Source organism: Crassostrea angulata, chromosome 1 (genome assembly GCF_025612915.1).
Source record: "Crassostrea angulata isolate pt1a10 chromosome 1, ASM2561291v2, whole genome shotgun sequence".
NCBI lineage: Eukaryota > Metazoa > Mollusca > Bivalvia > Ostreida > Ostreidae > Magallana > Magallana angulata.
The window spans coordinates 31,225,315-31,251,921 of record NC_069111.1 but is presented as its reverse complement, the minus strand read 5'-3'; the positions used below and the strand labels follow the sequence as shown (position 1 = coordinate 31,251,921).

The window sequence follows — 26,607 nt, the reverse complement described above, 5'->3', positions numbered from 1 at the left end:
TGAAAAATTACATTTTCAAAAATTTAATATAGTTAACATGAACAAGAGCTCCAGGCGGATTCGAACTCATGATCTGCGGTTCAGAGCTACGACGACATACAACCTAATCGGACGATATAAACAGTTTAATAAAACATTTAAATCGCCATCTTGTGACGAAGTGTCTCAAAAAGTATAAGTGAAAGTGTAGTGAGGTACCTTAAAAATACCAAATCTTGTGCGCACGATTTTTTGTGCGAACAGTTTTTCATAACGCGTTGGCGTGCGTTATTCAATTTGTATATGCACACGCCGTTGCAGTCTTTCGAAAAATAATGATTCAATGCTTTATATTTTCCCCTTGCACTGAAATGTCAATTAAAGTTTCATTGGTTTCAACATGATTTTTTTATTTACCGAGTATGATTCCCTCTATTTCTTACGGGAACTTATATTAAATTCATAACTCTATATAAAAACAGACAGACTAAAATCTACACTTCCCGTTTATCGATTGGTTGAAACATAAAGCGACTGAAGCTGACAGGAAACTAGATTGGTCGAAACCTACAGCACATTAGAAAATTCACGGGCTTCACGATATAACCGCGATGATGTCAAACTCAATTTCCAACAGGAGACAATTTGGCTGTTTCTTTTAGCTTACGTACTGGTGTACATTAACAGTTTTTTAGTGAATTATACTTATTTTTACAAGTAGTTTATTAATTTGTTAAAAGACAGATGTACTAGTACAGGGAAATATTCCCCCCGTTTTATATTTTCGCCCCTTTCGCCCTCCTTGTCAGCGGGCACATTTAGGACTGGGTTAACTTTCAATGTCTCTTTAAACACAACTGTGTCTGGGTGAATTTAACACGAAGCGAAATTGTTTGCAAGTGGAGAAGGTTGAAAATTACACGGGGCGAAAATAACCCTGTATACAGTAAATATAAACACGCGTTATTCAATTTGTCTGCATTCAGTAATTAACACCACAACGTCAAATTTTACTAATGAATGATGGCATTTCTTCAGAGATATGTAACAATTGTAACTTGTACTCATTTAAATGTTTACATTTAGATTTTGATATGATTCCGGCGATTTCCGCAAATTTCTGATTTTACAAATACTTTTCGTTTTCAAATCGGGTTCGTTATACATAAAACTTGAAATCGAAAGTAGAAATGTAGGCTACATGCCTTAGGCTCGGAAAAAAATAGTCACCGACTTCTCACTACTGTGACTACATGATATTTTAAAAGAATATGAGGGTTTTGGAATTATACAGTGGAATCGGTGGAATGCACTGTGCAGTGAAGGGTAAATAAGAATTAATACATTTTTCAAATGGAAATTTCCCTTCATTAAGTTTTGTTTGCCAAAACATCGGGATAAACATTTATCAATACGGGACCAATTGCCCAAATAGGAAACATATCCCATTTGGGCTATTATATCCCAAACGGGCTTATATCCCATTTGGGCGATTGGTCCAAACCTATTCAGGAAAATGCATGTATTATATTTTAAACAATTTCTTAGAGCATAAACTGATAAAGGGGTTTTTACTGCTTAATCAGGCTAATGTTATAGCCTCACAAACACACTTGATTGAATATATGAAGCTTCTATATCAAGAAGTTGTTTATTGCCTATCATGACTGTTCAATCTCAATTACAGAATGTGGAATATCGTATGAGATAATAGCAGCAATTGATGTCAATACAACGGCCAACAAAATATACAAGCACAATTTTCCAGAGAGTAATTTGATGGATTGTGGAATAGAGGTAAATTAGTTTACACATGTGATATGTACCGGCGCTATGCAAAATATACTGGTTTTTTTCAACCCCATATACTGGTCAGTGGCACACCAAAATTCATGGAATATGAAAATTTGTACAGTTTTGAAATTCATTGCTAAATGCCGCCATTTCCTCTCATTCTTGCTCCCGAGACAATGGAAAACATCACCTGTGTTTAACACGTGACCTATTGATTCTTGTATGGTGTACACAAACCATCACATGTGAAGGTGTGAACTGCCTATAGGGGTAAGCATCCGTATCAAGAAGCCCCTTTAGGTAGCTTTGTTTTTAAAAGGGTGTTTTAAAATATTTTGTAACTTAATTTACCAAAATTTATTAGCCAACTTCAGAAATATACATGAATCTGAACCAGCTCTCCGTCTGTAATGTATATGATGAATAGACATGTTTATTATTATGCTTATGCTGGAATAAAGAATTTTTTATGTGCAGAAATTTATGCATTACTAAGGTTGCATTTGCTGCTGTTATTTACATTGCTGGTGTATATATATATCAGTAATGTATTAATGAACAAGATGTAAATTGCAGACATTGACTCTCGTGTAATGCTATATAAAGTTGGTAAACAAACTATCATCTAAACTTGCTCAATTCATATGATTTGTGAAAAAACTGTGATTATAAAACACAATATGAAATTTTAAAGCATATAAAACTTTATTATAACATTTTAAATGTGGCATTTGCGACAATATACATTTGTTGGTTTAGAAATGAGGTGATTTATCAAGAGAGTTTAAGCAATATTTTGTACATTTTTTTGTACCGTTTTTTGATGAGCAGTGTACAGTTTTTTTCACATGATTTTCCCCCCAAATTTGAAAAAATGTGAATACTTGTAATAGCTATGCCCAAACTGGTCACATTAATTTTAATAAATAAAAGATTAAAAAGTCCAAGGTATAAGACATGTTTTGGGGTCAAGTGCACTGGATGCAAAGTTTAAATTAGATATTCATAACATCGGTCTGTTATCAAACTCGTATCAAAATTTTTAACCCAGATACATGATATGTGTATACATCTGTAAGAAACCTGAACATTTTAATTTTCTGACATTCTGTATTAAAATAAAATTATTAAGATTAGGATAGAAATTGTCATTTTTAGAATTTCAGTAAATAATGAATTACAGTCCGTGATAATAAATGGTCTATTTCCTTTTGTAAACCAGACAACAAATAGCTCATTTTTTTCAGTTAAATAAGAGATGCATTCTAAACTTGTATTTCTTATTAAGGTCTTCCGTTTTCCAACGGAAGACCTTATTGTTTTCGTTCGGTTTCTTTTTCCCTATTATTATTATTTTTTTTTTTCTTACAAAATTTGTGCAGGCGATTTCTCAGAAATGGCTGAACCGATTTTCGTGAAACTTTCAGATCTAATAGATATTAGTACGAACTTAATATACATTTTTTAATTTTGATGATGTCATTTCCGTTCTTGAGAAAATGACGTTTTAGCGATTTTCAGAGGGTCGGCTTGTCCAGGGATCTCCTCCTAAACGGTAAAAGATATTGAGTTCAAACTTTCAGGAATTGTAGACAAGAGATTGTAGATGTGCAATTTGGCATTCATATTTGTCATGCTCAAAAGGCGTTAAAGCTCGCCTGGTCCCGAAAATTGAGACTAAAAAAACGTCGTAATTTTTCTTGGTTTTCTTAGTTTATCTCTTTTCTGAAAAATATTTTGTTAACACATATAATGCAAAAAAAGTTTATATTTACATGACCTTTCATTTCATATCAAGAAAAAGGGGCTGGCCCCTAATATGAGGGGACCAAAGGGCTCTAAAGTCTTTCATCTGTAGCCCTTTACCGAGGGATATTTTGTGAACAGTTATAGAAGCAAATATCTTTATTTTACAGTTATGTATCCAAGCAATGTAATGCTTTTATCATGTGTTACGTAATTAGGGGTTTTTAGGGGCCAAAAGTCCAGAATTTTGATCACCAATATCTCAGAAAGGAAAAATATTTTGAAATGCAGTATAGAAGAAAAGATGCTCAGAATGATGAATTAAATCATATGATATTTTCAAAATTTCGTTAAACAGCCCCTATAAGGAGTTAAGGGATCGGCCCCTAAAATGTTCTTTCCAATATATCTCAGAACGGTAATGAATTTCTAAACAGTTGTTGAACAAAATGTATTGAGATTTAAATGACCTTTTATTTGATATCAAGAAAAAGGGGCTGGCCCCTAAAATTAGGGGACCAAAGGGCTCTAAAGTCTTTTATTTGTTGCCCTTTACTGGGGGATATTTTGTGAACGATTATAGAAGCAAATATGATTATCTCACAGTTATGCATCCAAGCAATGTAATGCTTTTATCATGTCTTACGTAATTAGGGGTTTTTAGGGGCCAATAGTCCAGAATTTTGATCACATATATCTCAGAAAGGAAAAATATTTTGAAATGCAGTATAGAAGAAAAGATGCTCAAAATGGTGTATCAAATCATATGCAATTTTCAAAATTTCGTTAAAATGTCCCTATAAGGAGTTCAGGGATCAGCCCTTAAAATGTTCTTTCCCATATATCTCAAGAACGGTAACGAATTTCTAAACAGTTGTTGAACATAATGTGTTGAGATTTAAATGACCTTTTATTTGATATCGAGAAAAAGATGCTGGCCCCTTAAATTAGGGGACCAAAGGGCTCTAAAGTCTTTTATCTATAGCCCTTTACTGAGGGATATGTTGTGAACGGTTATAGAAGCAAATATGTTTATCTTACAATTATGTATCCAAGCAATGTAATGATTTTATCATGTGTTACATAATAAGGGGGTTTAAGGGGCCAAAATTATAGAATTTTGATCAATATCTCAGAAAGGAAAAATATTTTGAAATGCAGTAAAGAAGAAAAGATACTTAGAATGGTGTACTAAATAATATGCAACTTTCAAAATTTCGTTAAACGGCTCCTATAAGGAGTTAAGGGATCAGCCCCTTAAACGTTCTTTCCCATATCTCTCAAAAACGGTAAAGAATGTTTAAACAGTTGTTGAACAAAATGTGTTGAGATTTAAATGACCTTTTATTTGATATTAAAAAAGGGAATGACCCCTAGAATGAGGGAACTAAAGGGCTCTAAATATTTCAACTGTAGCTCTTTACTGAGGGAAATTTAATGAAAGGCTATAGAAGCAAATATGTTTATCTTACAGTTCTGTATCCAAGTAATGTAATGATGTATTCATGTGTTATGGAATAAGGATCTTTTAGGGGTCATGAGTCCATAAACCAGCTATATCTCAAAAATGAAAATATTTTGAAATGCAGTGTAGAAGAAAAGATGCTCAAAATGATATACTTTACAAAATGCAACCTTCAAAATTTGGTTCAGCGGCTCCAATAAGGAGGTAAGGGACTGACCCCTAAAACTTTTTTTTCTCAGATATCTCAAGAACGGTGACGAATTTCTAAACACTAGTTGAACAAAGCTCTTATACCTGAAACAAAATAGTATCTGGCCCTTAGAATGTAAACCCCGTTTTTTCTATTCTAAATTATGTTTAGCTGTTGAATAGCAAAATCAAGATCGAACATGTATCTCAAATTCTAAAATCAGACGGAAGACCTCCTCGTTGCTCGCAACGAGATCGTGTCTAGTTGTTATTATAACTTATCAATATTTAACAAAAAGTGTTATACATGTATATTATATCCTAAATTTTTCTCTAACTTGGTGTTTTCTTCTTTTCAGTCATTATCTGCTACGCAACTAGATGAGATGAAAATAGATATGATTGTGATGAGTCCACCTTGTCAACCGTTTACCAGGGTGGGTAAGAAGTTAGACGCCGAAGACATCAGAACCAAGTCTTTCCTTCACCTCTTATCTCTACTGCCCAGGTAAATTTACCTGGAGTTTGGTTTATACATGTATTAGTAACAACATAAAATAAAATGTCTATCTACCTCATGACCAGTAAAAGAAAAATTTCATTTAATGCATGTAAAAGAAAGATTTTTGTGTGAAATACCCAGTAGCTGATACATGGAGTCAAATAAAATATCAAATAAAGATAAAAATACCACAATAAATTACGGTAATAGGAGCATTGCACATGTTCACAAAATTTTATCTCTATATGGAATCAACAACAAAATCCACAAAAATATAGCTTGTCTTGTTTGAACAAAATATTGATTCGATCATCTTAAATTTGAAGAATTTTTTTAATTCAGGTTGAATAACTGTCCAAAATACATTCTTGTGGAAAATGTAAAAGGATTTGAAGATTCTGAGACTTGTTTGAAGTTGCGTGAAACTTTGATGAAGTGCAACTTTACATATCAGGTATAAGCATCTCTTGAGTTTTTAATATCTGTCCCATTGATATATCTCTGCTATCTGTTTAGTCATTGTGAAGTTGTTATTCATTCCCATGTGTTTCAGGAACTTTTGTTGACACCACTCCAGTTTGGAATTCCAAACTCCAGATTAAGATATTACCTCATTGCCAAAAGAAGTCCACTGAAATTTAGCTTTGCTAACACCACAAAGGTATGTAGCTTTATCATTGTTTATTAATCATTATGTGAAAAAAAATGTTATCGTTTGAAGAATCCATGGAAAACAAGATGTTGTCTTTCATTTCTGTAGATAATGACTTCATTACCATCAATCAATTCGGAAGAAAATAGTTCCTCAACAAATGCAACAAATATAAGTCAACCCTCTACAGCATCTATTAGTGATGAATCAACTCGGACAAATGATCATTGCAAAAATTCACCACATATCTCATCATCTCATCATATGCAAAGTGGCCCTGCTAAATCTGCAACAAATAAAGAGACACAGCATGGAATGCTGGGAAAATCTATTAATAATAGTGATGCAACTGATAAGAAATCTCCAGATATCCCAGCAGCCACCTGTCCGATCTGCAGGGAGAGCTGCCTCCAGTCAGCTGGTCACAACATGAGACAGCTGAGTGAGGGAGAGGAGGAGGAGGATAAATATCCCTGTTGTTTAGTGCAGGATTTCCTGGAGGACCAGCCCCCAGAGTACTTCCAGCCCTTCATGTTGACTAGGAAAGACCTGAAAAGATTTATTGTCATGGACATTGTCTTCCCCTGCTTGCAAAAAACTACATGTTTTACCAAGAGGTATGTTTCATAAATGACATTAATTTTTATGACAATTTGAAAAAATTTAGGTGCTCAGATGGATTAAAATTGCATACAGACATTATTTCATTCTCATGTATAAGTATAAAAAGTATTACATTCTTAATTTCTGTATAGTGTATTCATCATTGACCTTTGACAGATTTATACATGTATAGATCTTCGATATTTTTAAGATATGGTCATTTTATGGAAGGAGCTGGTTCTATTTTCCAAATGTCTCACAGTATCTCTGTAAGTAGTTGCAATAATATGAATTGATACACAAAGAAGTAATTATGCGCCCCTTCGAAGAAGGGAGGGCATATTGCTTTGCTGCTGTCTGTTGGTCGGTCGGTCGGTCTGTCAGTCGGTCGGTCGGTCCACCAACAGTTTCCGTTCATTTTCTTCGCAGAGGATGAACATATTGAAATGAAATTTGGTATACAGGTTTATCATGATAATATCTAGGTGAAGTTCGATATTGGGTACAATCGAGCAATTTTCGACAGAGTTATGGCCCTTGGACTTAGAAAAATTCTAGTTTTTTGCAGTTTCCGTTCATTTTCTTCGCAGAGGATGAACATATTGAAATGAAATTTGGTATACACGTTTATCATGATAATATCTAGGTCAAGTTTGATATTGGGTACAATTGAGCAATTTTCGACAGAGTTATGGCCCTTGGACTTAGAAAAATTCTAGTTTTTTGCAGTTTCCGCTCATTTTCTTCGCAGAGGATGAACATATTGAAATGAAATTTGGTATACAGGTTTATCATGATAATATCTAGGTCAAGTTTGATATTGGGTACAATTGAGCAATTTTAAACAGAGTTATGGCCCTTGGACGTAGAAAAATTCTAGTTTTTTGCAGTTTCCGCTCATTTTCTTCGCAGAGGATGAACATATTGAAATAAAATTTGGTATACAGGTTTATCATGAAAATATCTAGGTCAAGTTCGATATTGGGTAATTGGGTACATGCGAGATAAATATGTTGACATGCAACTTATAAGTTAAATGTCAACATAACTAAGTTGCGTGTCGACATAAATATGTTGCATGTCAACATATCTATCTTGCATGTTAACATAACAAAGTTGCATGTCGACATAAATATGTTGCATGTCGACATAAAGAAGATGCATGTTAACATAAATAAGTTGAATGTTTACATCAATAGGCATAGCGTATCTAGCATCTTGGATGTCACATGTTGGCGATATTCGAGATTTTTTATAACTCTTCTTTGATTGCAATTTTATCATGATAATATCTAGGTCAAGTTCGATATTGGGTACAATTGAGCAATTTTCGACAGAGTTATGGCCCTTGGACTTAGAAAAATTCTAGTTTTTTGCAGTTTCCGCTCATTTTCTTCACAGAGGATGAACATATTGAAATGAAATTTGGTATACAGGTTTATCATGATAATATCTAGGTCAAGTTCGATATTGGGTACAATTGAGCAATTTTCGACAGAGTTATGGCCCTTGAACTTAGAAAAATTCTAGTTTTTTGCAGTTTCCGCTCATTTTCTTCGCAGAGGATGAACATATTGAAATGAAATTTGGTATACAGGTTTATCATGATAATATCTAGGTCAAGTTCGATATTAGGTGCAATTGAGCAATTTTCGACAGAGTTATGGCCCTAGGACGTAGAAAAATTCTAGTTTTTTGCAGTTTCCGCTCATTTTCTTCGCAGAGGATGAACATATTGAAATTAAATTTGGTATACAGGTTTATCATGAAAATATCTAGGTCAAGTTCGATATTGGGTACAATCGAGCAATTTTCGACAGAGTTATGGCCCTTGGACGTAGAAAAATTCCAGTTATTTGCAGTTTCCGCTCATTTTCTTTGCATAGGATGAACATATTGAAATGAAATTTGGTATACAGCTTTATCATGATAATATCTAGGTCAAGTTCAATATTGGGTACGATCGAGCAATTTTGACAGAGTTATGCCTCTTGGATATAGAAAAATTCCAGTTATTTGCAGTTTCTGCTCATTTTCTTCGCAGAGGGTGCACATTTGGATATGAAATTTGATATATAGATTTATCTAAATAATATCTAAGTCAAGTTTGATTTTGGGTATGATAGAGCAATTTTCAACAAAGTTATGGCCCTTGAACTTTGAAAAATACCAGTTATTTGCAGTTTATGTTCATTTTCTTTTTGGATGTTTCCAAGGGAGGTGGGCATAAATGTTTCACAAACATCTCTTGTTGAAAATCATGATTTATTTAGAGATTATCATGTGCAGATCTAGAACATTTTTTCCATTGGCAGGAGTGGGGTAGGGGGCTGGTCAGAGGAATATTTAAGTTTATAAGGGGGGGGGGGGGGGATCCACGGCTATCAAAATTAAAATTTAAGAAATTTTAGTTTTCAAGGGTTGGGTGCAGCCCCCCTCCCTAATTATAAACAATGTCTGGTTCATTTTGAATTATATTTCAACTAATGAAGTGATTGAATTGTAAACATCTTCCTAGCATACAATCATTTTTCCTGAAAATGATCTATGGATTGTTAACAAAGTTCCAATAATCTATGCTTGCATTGACACAGATGTACAAGTCATTAATTACAATGTGCAAGTCTAATTATGTTAGCTTGCCAGATCCTTAATATTAACCAAATCCTTAATGATTCATCTAATGGATTGCTCATTAAAATTTTGCTCTATTAATAATAAGGAAATGACTGCAGCCAGTGAATTAAAAGACAGAACTTTGGAATTGAAGAACAGAGATCAATGGTCTGATGAAGATTATCAGGTGTTGTCAAGGTTAAGACTGCGGTACTTCACTCCAAGGGAAATCGCCAACTTCCTGTGTTTTCCAGCAACCTACAGTATGTTTATTTATCCAGTACCTCAGTCCTATGCCTGTCTATCATGTTTCTATCCGTAAAAATATTGTAAATATAATGTATTTCGAAACAAAGAGAGAGCTTTTTGATTTATGTTTTCAGATTTCCCTCAAGACTTATCTAAAATTCAGCTATACAGAACACTTGGTAACAGCTTGAATGTCCGAGTTGTGTCTAAATTAATTCACCTGATGGTGAAGGAGCAAACAAGTCATGTTCAAGTTTAGCAGGACTCTGGGTGTAGTGTGAATTATCTCAAATGTTGACTAGACTTTTAACCTAATGATGACTGTTGACTGAAAAGGGCATTAATATTGTAATGTATTAAATCTCTGTACACCTATTTTTTCAATGTGTATAGAAAGGATATTTGTAAATAAAGAGAAAATATAAATAAGGATTTAGATTATCAATTCTATTGATTTAGATGCATAAATATATGTGTATTTTATTTATAAAAGTTTTATTATTTATTATAAATAAAAGAGAAAACATACATATTCATGGGAACCGCAACATATTGAAGTGAATGAAAAAGAATTGAAAGGATGTGAAGCCTCAGTCCTTCTGACTATTAAGTGACCTAGGTTTTTGTACATATTTAATTTAATTTGATGCTTTTTTGGACAATACTATTCACTTGAAATCGCAACATGGACTATTATTTGAATGTAAAATATCTCATGTTTATTTATATAAAGAAATCACTTGTTTAAAATGGCAGCATGTAAAAAATTGAAGTGAAAATAAGGAAATTAACAGTGAAATTGAAGTTACAGGTATATTAGGCATGCATACTATCAGGAAAATCCTAATCCGTGTAAAGGGGAGGGGGCACAAGGATTATGATTTTCATATTTTATTTTTAATTTTTTTTTTTATATAAATTTCTTTTGCACATACAATATATACATGTAGGCAGATTTAGCACAATTGACAAATCATTGACAAGATCAATTTCAACACTTTTAAGGGAGAGAGAAAAAGGGAAAGTCGGAAATGGAGAGTGGGGGAGAGAATGGGGGATTCGTGAGAATGACTGTATCATGTCAAATTATGATTTTCATGATTTTGGTAAGTTGGATGGGTTTTTCTTGGATGAGTCAGATTATGGTTTTAAGAATGAATAGCCGCTCTGACCAACCGATTATATGTCATCTAATTATTAAAAAAAATATTCTGGAATAAACCTATTATCTATGGTGGCATATCTCTGCCCTTTGTGTGCAAGTTATTTTTCTATCAAATATGTCGACATGCAAGATAAATATGTTGACATGCAAGATAATTATGTCAAAATGCAACATAAGTATGTTGACATGCAGGAAAATTGCAATCAGATAAGAATTATACAAAATCTCAAATATCGCCCCCCCCCCCCCCCCCGTTACATCCAAGATGCTAGATGTTACATTTTAATGTCGACATGCAACTTATTTCTGTCAACATGCAACTTATTTATGTCGACATGCAACTTATTTATGTCAATGTGCTACTTACGTATGTTGACACGCGAGATAAATATATGTTGACATGCTGCTTAGTTATGTTTACATGCGAGATAAATATGTTGACATGCAACTTATAAGTTAAATGTCAACATAACTAAGTTGCGTGTCGACATAAATATGTTGCATGTCAACATATCTATCTTGCATGTTAACATAACAAAGTTGCATGTCGACATAAATATGTTGCATGTCGACATAAAGAAGATGCATGTTAACATAAATAAGTTGAATGTTTACATCAATAGGTATAGCGTATCTAGCATCTTGGATGTCACATGTTGGCGATATCCGAGATTTTTTTTATAACTCTTCTTTGATTGCAATTTTCCTGCATGAATTTTGCTTTTCCTCTGCACTGTTTATAGATATCACAAAATAAAAGCCTTGCTTCACAGAGTCCGAACAATTGGAGTATGAAAAAAAAAACCATTAGAAAGTGTGAAGTAAGTTATATTCGTAATTTTAAATAAAAAGAATTTTAAAATTGCTATCAAATTAATTTTTTTCCTTTGATTAAATTGTGTATAAATAATTTTCCTTTGATTAAATTGTGTATAAATAATTCATTAAGCCGATTTACCTGGTATTGTGCATTGCAAACAGATGTTAAGCGTTATGAAAACAACTTAAGGTAGTCCTATACTCGGCACTAAATGGGCTCAATCATTAAAAGCTCAGCTTTAAATGATAAATATACATTCTCGCAATACATATACAAAAGAAAATATGTATGTTTAAATGCTAGTTTGTTTGTTATCACCTCTCAGACGGGTGTACCCCCTTGCATAAATTATTTGACAATTATGAAATTTGCCAGACGTCCGTTTTTCCTAAAAATAATTACCAATTTTGGGAAAACTAGAACTGAACATACAAAATAGAGTATAAATATTTATTTAAGCCATATCTCATCAATAATTTTGCGCAAATTTTTGTAAGTAAGTACGCTTTATGGACCTGATGTATCAAAATAGAATACAAAAAATGCAATGCTAGTATCGCGTTTGGTAATTTTTTTTACTATTTTATGGACTCAAACTTAAATTCATGGTGTTTATTCTATAGATTGACATCTTAGAAAAAAGATTTGGTAAAATAAATTATATGTTGACGGATTACTTTTCACGCTATAAGCTCTAAACCAAGTAGACCCTGACGAAAAAATCCGTAAAAATCACATTTTGCTACAGTTTTCTGCCTAGATCTGTCAACAATGTTGGATATCATTTAAACATTAATTAATTGACGATTGATTAAATTCGAAATAGCTTCTGTCTCTCAATTTTAACCGGTTTTAGTAAAAGAAAAAAGAAAAATTCGGGGGGGGGGTCAAAACAAAGAAGATATAAGCATATCTGAGATCCTGGTTAATCAGAAACTTCGTTTTTCATTTTACTTTAACAGAATCGAGTTTCTCAACATTAATCATTTCTATCTCTCATAGAATACATATATTACCGTTCTAATTGCTTATTATTGCCATTGTTTACAACAGCGATGTAGAGCAAAATCAATACCGGGTATCAAAAACGCTTTGTAAAAGTCGAACCAATATTGTAAAATCCGTATTATGACGTAGTGCGATACTCGGACTACTTTAATGACTTTTACTCTTTTACGAAAACGAAACTGAACTTCATTTCTTAAGGTGGTATAGGACATCTTCATATTGTGACGTACTTCCTATCGAAATATATATATAATTTAATAATTTTATTTCTTTCTCAAAATTGTTACATAAGAGGGTAGCGCTACGAGAGCAAATCTGTATCTTATAAGTTCGAATTCCGCTTGGGCTTTTATAATTCTTATTATTAAAAAAATTCATACATATTTCTTATTCAAATATACTGCAAGTATATTTTATATAAAGTTTCTAGTCCACTTATCAATATAAATACATGTATCTAAATACTTGTACTAGTGCTCCGCTTTTAAATCTTATTAATCCAAAACCTGTATAGTTGTTTTCAGTTTAGTACTTATGTGCATATGACAGCAATGTAAAAGGGTGTGCAAGGTCGATTAAAAACTACTAATTACAAAATAATCGCAGCAAAAATATTTGTTTCCCATCACTGAAAATGTTTTTAATGAGTCCATTCATACAATGGTCATTCTATTGAGTTAACTTACCATTCGAAACAAACGCTCAATTATAGAACTACGCGTACAGTAAAATTCTAAATATGTGCTTAAAAATTACGCTCCGCTTACAGTATGAAATAATGACAACTAATGATATTCTGAAGATTTTTTTTTACTTTTATTTGCAATGATATCAAACCCCTGGTCAGATTACTCTCTTGAGGTATATATATCTACCTCTACGTGTCCCCTATTCAGTCGTAACGATTGTATTTCGTACATAATAATCATTTCAATTTTGGAATGTGACCTTGGATATTGATTGTCAAAAAGTTTATTGAAAATGATGTTGCAAAAAGAATAACAATTTTTTTTATACTTTTGCCAGTTTATTGCCATAACGTACTGAATTTTTAAGGAATTCTTTTTTATTTTATACATCCATTTATCATTTCATTTGATTAAAATCAGAAGTACTTCTTCAATTTGTTTAGACATCATTTGTTTGAAGAAACTGAGAGAGAGAGAGAGAGAGAGAGAGAGAGAGAGAGAGAGAGAGAGAGAGATTTCATTTGTAATTCACTAAAAGAAGACATTGTTTTTAATCAAGTTTCCATGAATAAATAACCCTTTTATCATTCAAAATAATGCACATTGTGATAGAATCCAAAAAAGCAGTTTCTGTCAGAGTCCATGTGATACACCCGTCAATCAAATCATCCCGGTAGCTGCACCACGTGCTCCTTCCGTCATGTTTTTCAAGTCCGAAGAAAATAGAAATATGTTTGACATTCACGATAAAGCATATATATTTTCCAGTGTCTTTAATGTATAACATAATTCTTACACACTCTGTGTGTGTGAAAGTTGATTTGTATATATACTACTAATAATGTACACTCTATACTACTAGAAAACTATAGTCTGTCCCAAGTTATTGCTTCCATCACTTTTTGATGATTTTTGGGAGTTGATTTTAATCAACTCTCCTATGCAGTTACTCTGGCAAACTGAACGTGAAACAGTGTTTGGACCTAAGCACAAATCATCACCGCTGACAATTTTACTTATTTCTTGAAAATAATAGAAAAATTCGATGTTATGTGTACTGAGGCATTGTTTTTCAAGGAAACTTATCTATAAACACTTTGAAAAATAGTCAGATTTTATATAATATGAACAATTTAGATATTTTTGTAGTCTCATGTATTCCTACGCCAGAATTTAACCAAACGCTCGGCTGTCTCCGTAAATCTCCGACAAACAGAGAGGCTCTCTTGCTTGTCGGAGATAAACGGAGACAGCCGAGCGTCTGTCTTAACGAGACTACGAGACTAGAGTTCGATGTCAATAGTGTTTGGATCCATACAATTTTTAGAATTGTTTCAATTACTAATGTTTTTAAATATTACATAACATAAGTCATATGGGTTTCTTGATATTCTTGCCGGGAAAGTCTGAATATTCATATTATAAAAAAGTGCGTAATTTAAATACAGACTAGAAACTAATTGCCATGCAAGATAAGTTTATTTTAAAATAAAATTTATGATTATCGATAAAATCAACTCCCGTCAGTACTTCAGTACTTTGATTAATAAAAATACACCTAAGAGTTGAAATCGATGAAATGGAAAATATCCAAGATATCTTCATTGACAGATTATCCCCTTTCACTCATAAAAGTTTACAGGAACGAAAACAAATTTCTTACGGACATCTTTTCTCCATTCGGAAGTACTCGGGACACCTCACGCAATTTTTCAACGTTATCAATCGCGGTCTTATTAATGGCTGATGCAATGCAAAATCCCCGTAGACTTTCTATTTTTGGATGTGTATTGAAACCTGAAGTTGTAGAGGGGCGTTTCAAAACAGATAATCTGGACATTTTTCATATTAATAGTGGATGAACGTAGTTTGAGCACATAGGTATTCATTATTATCGAAATATCAAGCGAAAAGTGGTGGAAGCAAAAACTCGGGACTGAGTATACACGTGTAACACACACACAGACACACACACACACACACTCTCTCTCTATCTCTCTCTCTCTCTCTCTCTCTCTGTATATGTGTGTGCAAACAATATTGTGAAACATGAACAGATCCAATTCGTTTGTAACATCTTTTCAGTCCAGTCCAATCATTCCCATTTCCATTTCTTTTTCATTCAATGATAATTTCAATTGAGGTTGCTTATCAAACTTGCTGACAGTCGAGGACCCCCTCCCCCTTTTTCCTTACCTTCTTCGAGTTCATCGTTCATGCATTTAAAATTAAAAAATGTGATCAGAAAGGTTATGAAAGCTTTAGAATTTTTTTTTGCTACCTGTACTTTAGTGAATAACCAATGGAAGCCGTAAGGTACTTGTATTTAACTGACTACACCTTGGAATAGTTTCTCAAATCAACAGAAAATTAGTTGACTATAAAAGATGCAATGTAGCATAATGCATCAAAGTATATACATGTAAGTCATATGCATGTAGGCGAAAATATATACATTTTTGTATTTAAAACTTATAATTTGAAATAGACCGCATGCAGATTTGCGGTTCGCAAGCCCGAAACTCGTGCACAGATACCGGGTATGTTTTCATACACCACAGATCAACTTCTCGCAGAAATATGCATGACGTCGCGTTTAAAATTTCGACGTCTTGCTATAAACGGAATTTAAGTCACACATATAAGTAATATACCATTAGATTTGATAAATTCAAGGCTTTTTAAAATGTTTGTGCTGTGCATATTTGAAACACGGCATAATTTGGCCAATAATGTTCCTTGTTCTTTAAAAAAAAATTAAACCGGTGAAAGTATTTTGATTTCAATGTACATTAATTTCGACAAGAGTCCCATACCACTTAATACGTTCGACCTTCCTACATGAAGGACGTTGTTAAAACGTATGATAATGTCTGCATTTTTAAATACCGGGTATACATGTATGTCATATATTTTCCTCCAAGTTCTTTTATTCCTTGATTTGTTGGATAATTTTATTTTACGTGACTAAATGTTTTATTTTTTGTTAAAGAAGACGAGTAAGAAGAATATTTTTGTTCTCCAGAGGACAAAGAATTGCCATGGACTATCGAATTTCTTTAGTTCCAATCTTGGTTACCTCACCTCAAGATTATGTAATGATCGCACGTGTTTTATCACGCTGTAGTTTTAAAGAGAATTTAAAATGCAATCCATGATGAATGTAAACCTGTTATTTTACGTCATAGAACAGGTATTCTAACCAGGTATATGACCTTTCTCCACGTAGGCCATTAACCTCACAGCCTCCAATTTTGTCATTCCACAATCCGTGTGAAGAATGTCGGCAGTCAGTTCGCTCAAAATAGCACCGTCGATCCACTGTTTTTCAAAAACAGAAGCATATTTTTCAAGTTTCAGTTTCTGCAATAAAACACCTACATCCGCAACATTCATTTTTTGCAAGTCTTTCCTCGCATCGACGGTTGCTGGTTTATTTCGTATGTTTTTACCTCTTGGGTTTATATTCCTCGCGGGTAGCACGGGGGCGTTTACGTCCTCGGGGTCGGTTTTAGCAGAAAACGAAGATTGGCTGATCAGTCTACTCGGAGAGGACATGTTATCTCTCGAAGTTTCACTAATGTCTTCATATACGTTCTTCAACTCTGAAGATGTTTCACCAGTGTCATGGTGTTTCTTAAAAAGTCCCAATAAGGATGTTTGACCTTTGACCTTATTTGTTCGAGTGACGCAAGTTCCCCTTCTTGGGGGGATGCCGGGAAGGGCGCCTCCACTTTTAGCTGAATCATCAGCAGATCTTGACCGATGCATAGATTTAGACTTGTACTGAGGCTTAGGTGGGATTTTTGGTTTTGTATCCTCAGAACAAGATGGCGCCTGTTCTCTAGTACATGAAGCTATCACTTCGTACGTGTCACAGTTCTCATCTGGGCGACGTTTTTCTGGTTTTGACCCAGTAAGCGTTTGGTACACATTTATTTCATTGAGACAATCATGTAACGTGCAATAAACTTGAGGTACTTGAACTGTGGCATCAAAATCTCCATCCTCTTTAGCGTAGAGGGCTATATCTGCATGCAAAAACGAACAATTAACACTGATTTTACCTTCTTTTTTAAAAATGTCATGATAAAATTAGATTCTGGTATGAAAGGATTACTGTGTATTTTACCTGGATTTCCAAAGTAATTATCACACTGTATCTGGTTGTTGCAAATTTCGTTTAAAGAGTGGATGTAATTGCTCCATTCCGTTTGTTCATAGCCCTCTCTTCCAACAATCAGAGACATGCGAAGGTCTGTCAGGAACAATGGAATCTGTTGAATGGCGGAGGTTACTTTATCTGCAAAGAGGTGTTATAGTCGTTAGAGAGTTGCTGCAACTGAAATTATGCACCTTATCGTTGATAAACAGTAAAATAAGATATTTTTGATTTATAAAGTAAATTTTTATAGCCTGAGGAAAATGCATTTTTTCTTCGTGATTTTTCAGAACCAGAAAATGCCAGGTATGTTCCCTTACTTATTTTGTGGTTGGTATGTGGTTGTATTTTTTGGTGTATGTTTTACCTTTTATACAGGACTGTATCTACAAAAAAGTTTAATCTAGCTCTTGTGGTTTTTGGCAAATGTATGAAAATGTCTACTTCATGATAAAAGATATAAACTCCCCCCCCCCTCCTTTGAAATAAAAAAAATGAGTCATTGGGGCATTATTTTTGCTAGAATTTCCTGTATCTGCTGAAATACAATTCTTATTTTACACTAAGCGCAACGATAGGTTTAAGTAATAAGTTTAGCACCTGCAAAAAAATACCATGCGGTTATACAGCGTCTTACATGGTCAAAATCGCTCAAATGTTCTGGAAATTTTAGTTCTTTTTTCATTGGTAATCCTATCGGTATATAGTATATCACAACTCATACACTTGCAGTTTAATATAACAAATTAATTAGATCAAACTTTATCGCCCACTCATAGCGTTACTACATAAAGAGCTCCTAACGCAAAGCTATTGCAATAATTTAAATAACATTCTATGGTCTAGTTTATTTCGTGAACTTGTACATGCATTCTACATATATCCCATTTAGCAGTATCAATGCAAATATTTACAACAAGCTTGCAAACTGCTTTCCAGTACTTTCAGTACTTCAATTCCTACCAGTTGTGTTTGAAAGTAGTATGTGCAAGATTTTTAAAATCTTTCAAATGTTCTAAACACGTAATGATTTTTTTTTAATGAAGAGAATGTGCATGAAAACTTTAAATGTCTGTGCTATAATCTTAAAATTAAGGGTCGCCATGCTTTATCGATAATGTGGATAGACAAGATCAAACATAAATGGAAAAGTTCTATAGGTGGGCGCGTTTATCTCATGTCTATAGGAATCGGGTATATACAATTTAAATGCCATGTCAAACAGACGAGACTTTGCAATGTAATTGTGCAACAAACTCAACGGCAATGTAAACTTTTAGGTTTTTTATCGGTGAATATTTAAGTCATTTAAAGAAGACCTGAAAGTCTTCAGTAAATTTGATCTCAGATTTGAATGTATAAAAAAAAATCCCTTGCTATGTATGACCACCATACCTAAAACAGTGTGATCCATCTGTATCCGGATTTTATTTCGCGATGATCTATTTTCGCTATTTTTCACTATCATTTTAACATCGTATAAATTAAATATGCAAAAGTATTGCAAGCTATATGTATACATCGTTATGATATTCTTAAATTAATGCAAAAACGGCTCGCAAAAATAGCAAGAGGCCCATGGGCTACGTCGCTAATCTGAGCAACAGTAGACCGTCTTTAGAGTATTAGAATCAAATACAAATATTAGGAAAACTTAGTAGAGTATGTATTTTTTATAACGATTTTTAAAGTTTTCTTCTGTTCTAAAGTTAGACGACATTGAGCTCCGTTTGATGATGTTTTAAAAGATTTTCTCTATTTATTCCAACGTAAAAATCCCCCTCCTCCATTGTGGCCCAACCCTACCCTCAGGTTTCATGATTTAAAGAAACTTGAAGATACATCTACAAAACTTTAATTTTTAAAAAGCCAAATGTGTTTTGAGAGGAAGCTTTTTATAGATTAGTCTCTGTATACAGTACCCTCTAATATGTATAATGACCAACCCCCTCTACTTCCGGGGATCATGATTTGAACAAATTAAACCTTAATCTACACTATCTGGTGATGATGATTGTCTGACTAACTGGATTTTGAAAAGTTTTTTGAAAATAACAACAAATTTCAATAATCCTAAATTACACGTATTTCCCCTTTAAAGAGGAGCTAACAATTTAATTGAACAAGCTTGAAAGCCCTTCACACACAAGAATGCTTTATACCAAGTTTAATTGGTTCTAAAGAAGAAGATGAAAATATTAAACATTTACGACAACGCCAGCGACAACAATGACGAAGACAAACAACGGACAAATTTTGAGAAGAAAAGCTCAATTGAGCCTTCGGCTCTGATGGGCTAAAAGGATTTACTTTACTTTCGCAAATTCAAAATACGCGAAAAAAACCAAGAATTTACGATAACTTGCTTGCAAGTCAAATTGATAAATAAAAGTACGTAGTGCCATGCTTAACTTTCGTCTATCCAAATATGGGCGCATAAAGTGGTGAGTATTGAGCAACAAACGCATGAGTTCATTGGTTCTTTTGTTTGCTTTTAGAAGCGTCCAGACTTGATTAATATGCATAATGTAATCTCAGTTGTAGCACAATAAAACTTTAAGAATAAAAGAGAATTGTAATACATATGTACTAGCAATCACACCTTCTGACAAGTTGTGACCCAGAAGAAAGGTATCCTGGTATGTGTGTGTCAGTCTCAGCACCAGCTTGTCATCACTGTTTATCAGTCTCATTGGTGTAAACGATTCCGAGTCATTTGACGTCATTTCCGGAATGAAAATAACGTCAATTGGAAGCCTTCGTTTAGATAGTACTCGACGCAAACTGTATCTTTTGTTTCCTGGAATATATTATAAACAAAATATATCTCAGTTAGATCAATTTAATACGTAGTAATACAACAATGGTTTTTCAAAGACTCTTCCCCATCAAGATACAAGTAAAGGCAAAAATGAATTAAAAAGTTTGTAATTTTGTACATGTACCTACAAACGATTTGCAGTTGTATTTCATATTACATGTATTATTTTTTATTGAATAAAGAAAATTTCAAATTTACGACAGAAGGGTTTCAATGCAAAATATTCAACCACATATTAAGTTATTAACTTTGGACATTTCTTTATTTCTACAATATCTTTATTCCCATATTATGCATAATGCTTTCGGTGACCTTTCCCTTTCATTACGCGCCTTGTGTACATTGTACATGTACAAGAATACATGATGTTTGAATGAGGGCATTTTTTTTGGTAAGAGGATGCGCATTTAATGTGCCATACAGTGAATTAGGTGAATTTCTAAACGTATGCACACTAGCTGCATATTAACTAGCTGTACAAAATTATATGTATTGTTGTGTTCAGATAAAAAACAAATTAACGTAGAAGGTATTCATATAAAGGACATGAAAACAGAAAGCAAATCCAAAAATAATTTATCTCCGATTTTATCATTACCATTATACTTGTATAACCATTATAAATCAGACCCAATTTGCGATTCAAATTTAAGTGAATTACGTCAGAGAAGGAAGTAAACTTACAAAAATAGAATTACCTTTTTTTGCCGACACAAAGCAGAATTGTGCATTGTAGTCCAATGGTATACTAAGGAGCCTGTGGGTCAGAGAGAGGGGGCCATGCAGTACGCTGGCGACCACGCGCTCCTGAGATCCTGCTCGTCGTATAAAAAGGACCTGCAAGTACACAACAAAATCTGCATGATTCAAAATCTTTTATTACAAGCTGGTAGCAAACATTAAACGTGTAAATTTAACAAAAAAGCACTTGGCTTGCATATTATCCAATTACAAAAATATGTACTTTCGATATTGGCTGATGTGTGTTCCTATCATAGAGCACAAATCGTTTCCTGAACTATCAAAGTTTAGATATATACATACAGTTTAAATGAAACAGGAAGAATTTTGTCGATTATTTGTTACAAATTTTTCTTTTATAAATTCAAATTAACACCCATAACTCAGCCGTGTGACTGAATGAGCTCAAAGGTATCAAATTTTGACGAATCTTCTGACCTTGCTCTACTTTACATTTTAAATTCCCAATTGATTTTAAAATCTTAAAAGAATAAGACTTAAATTGTATTGTCTCTAATAAACATTGTATGTTTAACATCATATCAGCTACAAAATAGACTTGTTGCTTGACATCGCTTGTCTCTTCCATTCGGAACAAAGCAAAATGTAAAACTGTCGACAAAACTGACCGTACAAACCCCCCGCATGTAGCTAGAAAAGTCGAATTTGACGAAATATATAAGTTTGCATCGAGGCAATCGATTTTTTATTATTATTTTTTTGATTTATTTTTTTTTTGCTGTCGAACATGACAGCAGGAACAATCAATCTTGATTCTGACACTAAGCATTCATAAAATAGGCTATATCTTCCGATCATTATTATCTTTATTTTTTAATTATTTCATTATAATAGAGAGTGTTTTTTAAAAAATGTTAAACTAAAAATGTTCACGAAAGCGCAGATATTAACGGCGATAACAGGTGTGCATGTAAAACCCCCGCTTTTCAATTGCAAATCTTCATTGACTCTATTTAAATGATTAAAATCTAAATAGATATGCATGGACGTTCATTTAATTGTCTCGTACGACTAACTACTTCTCCGAGATGCAAGTATAATGGTATTTTCGGAAGTTGATTTTAATCAACTCTCCTATGCAGTTACTCTGGCAAACCGAAAGTGAAACAGTGTTTGGACCAAAGCACAAATCATCGCCGCTGACAAGAATTAGTTCTTGAGAATAATTGATAAATCCGAAATTATGTGTGCTAAAGCATTGATTTTCAAAGAAACATATTTATAAATACCATGAAAATAGTTAGATTTTAAATGGTACGAACAATTTAGATATTTTTTGTAGTTGTATGTATTCTTACGCCAGAGTTCAATTTAGTCTCGTTCAACTCGACGCTCTGCTGTCTCCGTAAATCTCCGACTAGCAGAGAGTCTCTCTTGCTTGTCGGAGATTAACAGCGACAGCCGAGCGTTTGGTTGAACGAGACGAGAGTTCAATATTGCTTGGATCCATATAGAAGATGGGTGGATAAGGCGTGTAAAATGCCCATACGCGGTCGGACAGGCTACTGAAAAATTAAAGTATCAATAAATCTGATGGGTTTTTTTTTAAATCATTGAAAACAATATATATTTAACGAATTATTGATTTTTAACCTATAGATATGTTCAATACTTGGAATATGTTGACTCAAACAGGCGTGTACGTATCAAAACCTGCAAATACTGTCATTTTTTAGAACTTTAGGGCATTTTCTTTTATAGAGTGGGTCTTTGCTCCATATTTTTCTCATAGTCTAATTAAGGTCGATTGGAAAACAAACCGATTTCAATCAACAAAAACGTGGAGAGATGACCCACTATACATTAAAAATATCATTTTGTATCCCAACAATTGAACGTTTTGAAAAAATAATACAAGTACGGTAGTTCAAGACCTTAGTCACACATAATATTTAAAAAGCCCACTTTGTTGTGTCTGAAATGGCTAAGTGGTTAGAGCACCTGGCATAAGCTAACCTTATATATCTAGGGTTTTTATGTTACGGGTTCGATACCACCATAATTTCCGACAATATTTTTTCTTCTTATTTTTTGTTAAATATATTAAAAACTGACCATATTTAGAAATTTTGCTTTTGCAAAGTTTTATTATAATATATTTGAATAGATTTAATTGGGGAAACATAAATTCAAAATTGTATTTCACTACTAAACCGAATGGGCATTTGCGCCATCTTATTCCTCCATCTTCTTTCCAGAAATATTTCTATCACTGATACATAGTTTGATTGAATTTATTCTATCTTTAAATATTACTTAACATGATTCATATGGGGTTTTATCAACATTCTTGTGTCGAAAAAGTCCAACAATTCATATTATAAAAATGTGCGTAATTCAAATACAGATTAGAAACTACCTGTACTTGTCATTCAAAATAACATATCATTGATTTAAAAACAAATAACCATCGATAAAATCAACTCCCGTCAGTTCTTCGGTATTTTGATTCCTGTTAAGCTAAGAAAATTCTAATAAAATTCCGTACACTAAACCCCCCCCCCACCCCATAGCCAGGCAAGTTGTATTTTGTGTGCTTCTCAACATGAGACTTTGTTTATTTAGAATGAAATAAGGGATGTACCTGTATTAGTGATGAGTTCCACTTTACAGTTTAGAGGTTTAGAGGTTTCATGTCTTTAGTAGGAATAAGAAAACATATCTAGACATTGATTAGATATTGTAAAAGACCAGTTCTTGAAAAGTTTTTAGATCTATAACTCATATATCAGCGTAATGTGTTTCACACATCGTTATGCTTCAATCGGCTTTATGCATTGTAACGAAGCTATACCCTGCATGTATGTCTGTACCTCGGACAATTTGTTTCTAAGGTTCTTGACATTTGTTCCTTGTGTACCACTATGATGAACCTTACAACGTAAAATCATTACCTAGAATGGGTAAATACTCTTAGAGTACGACAATTTTCGATGGAATGAGACACTTTTGTTAGATGGAAGGGAAACAATAAAAACGTCTTGTGATTCATTATTAGTCAAGACTCTATTTATGTTAATCAATTGTAGAGTGTTTTTAAAAGCTTTTCCTTAAATAAAAAGTATTATTATGATGTAGCCTAAACCCGTTCACTTAACTTTTAAATTTGCACTGAAAAGAATAACAATTTGTGTTGCTAAATTTTGAATCAAAGATCTGTTATGTTTACAAAACGTATGTGCATGATTAACTGACTTACATCATGAAATTTATATAAACAATGTATACAAATCAAAAAAAGGATATTTTTACAACATTTCAAATTCTCTCATCTTTATTTGTGCAAGTATGGGATATCTAACGCCTTATACGCCCATATCCTTTTTTTTTTTTTTTTTTTTTACCAAAACAGGAATGAATGCATAGAAGAATTTTACAGAACGTAGAAATGGGTTTTGATATGATAAATTCTTTGATTGAATCTTTAAATCACACCACTGTCAGATTAGAATGTCGCGATTAAAAATACACTTGATAATTTTCGTCGTAGTTCCAGTTTCAGGCATTTTGATATTGGCAATCTATTTATAGATTATATATGTTCAAATTTTCAAAAAAATGTCTGCGATTTTTTTATGAAGAGTTCTTGTCTTAAGAGTCCAATTTTTACCAATGAGAGAGAGAGAGAGAGAGAGAGAGAGAGAGAGAGAGAGAGAGAGAGAGAGAGCGCGTAAACAAGATTGCTTTTAATACTAACCTGTCCCCTTTCGTACGTCTTGATTTGTTCCTCGCCATAGTAACCTTTAGTGATCTGTATAAGCCTCGGCAAGTAATTAGAAAACTGTTCATGAAAATCTTTGGGGGAATATTCCACACTGTTCACCACAAACACCATGCTGGTAGAACTAGACGACAGAACTTCAACACTGCAAACCGAGAACTAATACACTTCCTTGTTTTAATAATGCAAAATCATTGAGTGTTTTACGCACCTGGTCATTCTTGATTAAATAACACAGGTGTTTGTAAGTGGACTGTAATCTATTATTTATACAGTTAAAGACTGTTACTGACTGTCCATGGAAAAATGTCCGGTTGTTCCAAGTCCATGAAAGGCGAGGCGATTTTTTTTTTACGTCGAGGACCAATTGCAGAATGTTTTATTTGTGAACAGAATTTAATTAAAAAAAACACGTTTTCAGTCGCCATACTTTGCTACCGTTCAAGAAGTAAAGCAGCTCTTTAAAAACGATTAGTTGTGTATAGGAACTCATTTACTGCCTAAAAGATACACGCAGAATTCGTACAGCGCTGAAAGAATCTCGTTTATATTTTTTATCAAAAGAACAGATAGTTATAAACCGAAAATCGTGCATTTCTAAATTTTTTAAAAGATTTATTATAATGAGAGTTTATTTTTAGATATCGACTTTTTAAACTCCAGAGAATTTCTATACCTATACATCATCATCGTATACTTAGAACCATTTTAACACGACCTTGGACTTTCAGTACGATGTAACCATCCATTTCTTGCGTCACAAGTTAAATGACTCTGGTTTCAAGCGAAATACACACCGATTGCGCAGTCTTAGCTCTAGACAAACCTTGTTGATTTCAAAGAGCCATAGCTGTAATGTCAGCAATGAAATAGACAGGCCTACGTCACAAGGCAGTTTGACACAACTACCCAAAGTCCAAGCTCTTGTTAAAATGGTTCTATTTATATATTACTGCTCAGTTGATGCGGGCGAGACAAACGAAAATTTGAACCGCACCAAATGGCCGAGGTCCTAGTTTACAGATATAAATTTTGGAGGAGTGTCCCGAAATAAAAAGGCAAAAGCCAAATTTTCAGACCGCGAGACGTACACAGAATCGTGTCAAATAGATCTTGCTTTTGGCGTTACATGTATAAAGAGGATCTATTCTTATCTAAAAATTCTATTGTCAAAATATCAAAAATAACGAGAAAGAAATGAAAAACATTAATTTTATTTATTTTAAATCTGTGGTAAGCGCTACATGCATCATGTCTCAGATTTCATGTTCGTTATCATTATTTTTCGCGACGTTTTTGGCTATACGTAATCGTAACTTATAAAATTATGGGACCGATTTGTTATGATCAGTATTCGCAACTTGGCAAAGAGTCATACTAAATCTATAGTTGAACACAAATTCATTAAAGAGGTAATGAACATTTTTTGTAAAGAATATAACATTAACGTTCATGCCTTTTTCTAAAATTAATTTCAATCTATATAGCGCCATATAATTAATGCACAATGTAATATTCCAAATGACTTCTCATTCTTCCTGCATACTTTTATGGAATAAGGAAACATTCTTTTAGTATTATTTTCACTTCATAATATCCAAAGAATGATTCCGTATTACTTGTATTTATTACATATTACTTGTATTTATTCCTTATTACTATAT

General features: G+C 33.2%; 2 protein-coding genes across 2 annotated transcripts; one reads left to right on the top strand and one right to left on the bottom strand.

Annotated features, from left to right (window-relative positions):
- Window positions 1-1,164: 1,164 nt before the first annotated feature.
- On the top strand, window positions 1,165-11,028 carry LOC128167047 (tRNA (cytosine(38)-C(5))-methyltransferase-like). Its single transcript, XM_052832548.1, has 9 exons — window positions 1,165-1,305; window positions 1,667-1,776; window positions 5,533-5,681; window positions 6,018-6,129; window positions 6,229-6,336; window positions 6,436-6,944; window positions 7,142-7,199; window positions 9,653-9,809; window positions 9,930-11,028. Exons 1-9 carry the CDS (start codon window positions 1,251-1,253, stop codon window positions 10,052-10,054), a joined length of 1,383 nt encoding a protein of 460 aa, XP_052688508.1. The 5' UTR covers window positions 1,165-1,250; the 3' UTR covers window positions 10,055-11,028.
- Window positions 11,029-16,389: 5,361 nt separating this feature from the next.
- On the bottom strand, window positions 16,390-25,327 carry LOC128163961 (uncharacterized). The gene is made up of 5 exons (XM_052827661.1): window positions 24,920-25,327; window positions 21,159-21,297; window positions 20,242-20,439; window positions 17,610-17,780; window positions 16,390-17,508 (listed from the first exon to the last, which is right to left on the bottom strand). Exons 1-5 carry the CDS (start codon window positions 25,055-25,057, stop codon window positions 16,676-16,678), a joined length of 1,479 nt encoding a protein of 492 aa, XP_052683621.1. The 5' UTR covers window positions 25,058-25,327; the 3' UTR covers window positions 16,390-16,675.
- Window positions 25,328-26,607: the final 1,280 nt, after the last annotated feature.

Coding starts and splice junctions, on each gene's coding strand:
- LOC128163961 (XM_052827661.1), bottom strand. CDS start 25,057: ATGGTGTTTGTGGTGAACAGTGTGGAATATTCCCCCAAAGATTTTCAT. Junction 21,298..24,919: donor AGACGTACGAAAGGGGACAG/GTTAGTATTAAA, acceptor GTGTACTTGCAG/GTCCTTTTTATACGACGAGC. Junction 20,440..21,158: donor CTTTGTGTCGGCAAAAAAAG/GTAATTCTATTT, acceptor AATATATTCCAG/GAAACAAAAGATACAGTTTG.
- LOC128167047 (XM_052832548.1), top strand. CDS start 1,251: ATGAGGGTTTTGGAATTATACAGTGGAATCGGTGGAATGCACTGTGCA. Junction 1,306..1,666: donor AATGCACTGTGCAGTGAAGG/GTAAATAAGAAT, acceptor TCTCAATTACAG/AATGTGGAATATCGTATGAG. Junction 6,337..6,435: donor GCTTTGCTAACACCACAAAG/GTATGTAGCTTT, acceptor TCATTTCTGTAG/ATAATGACTTCATTACCATC.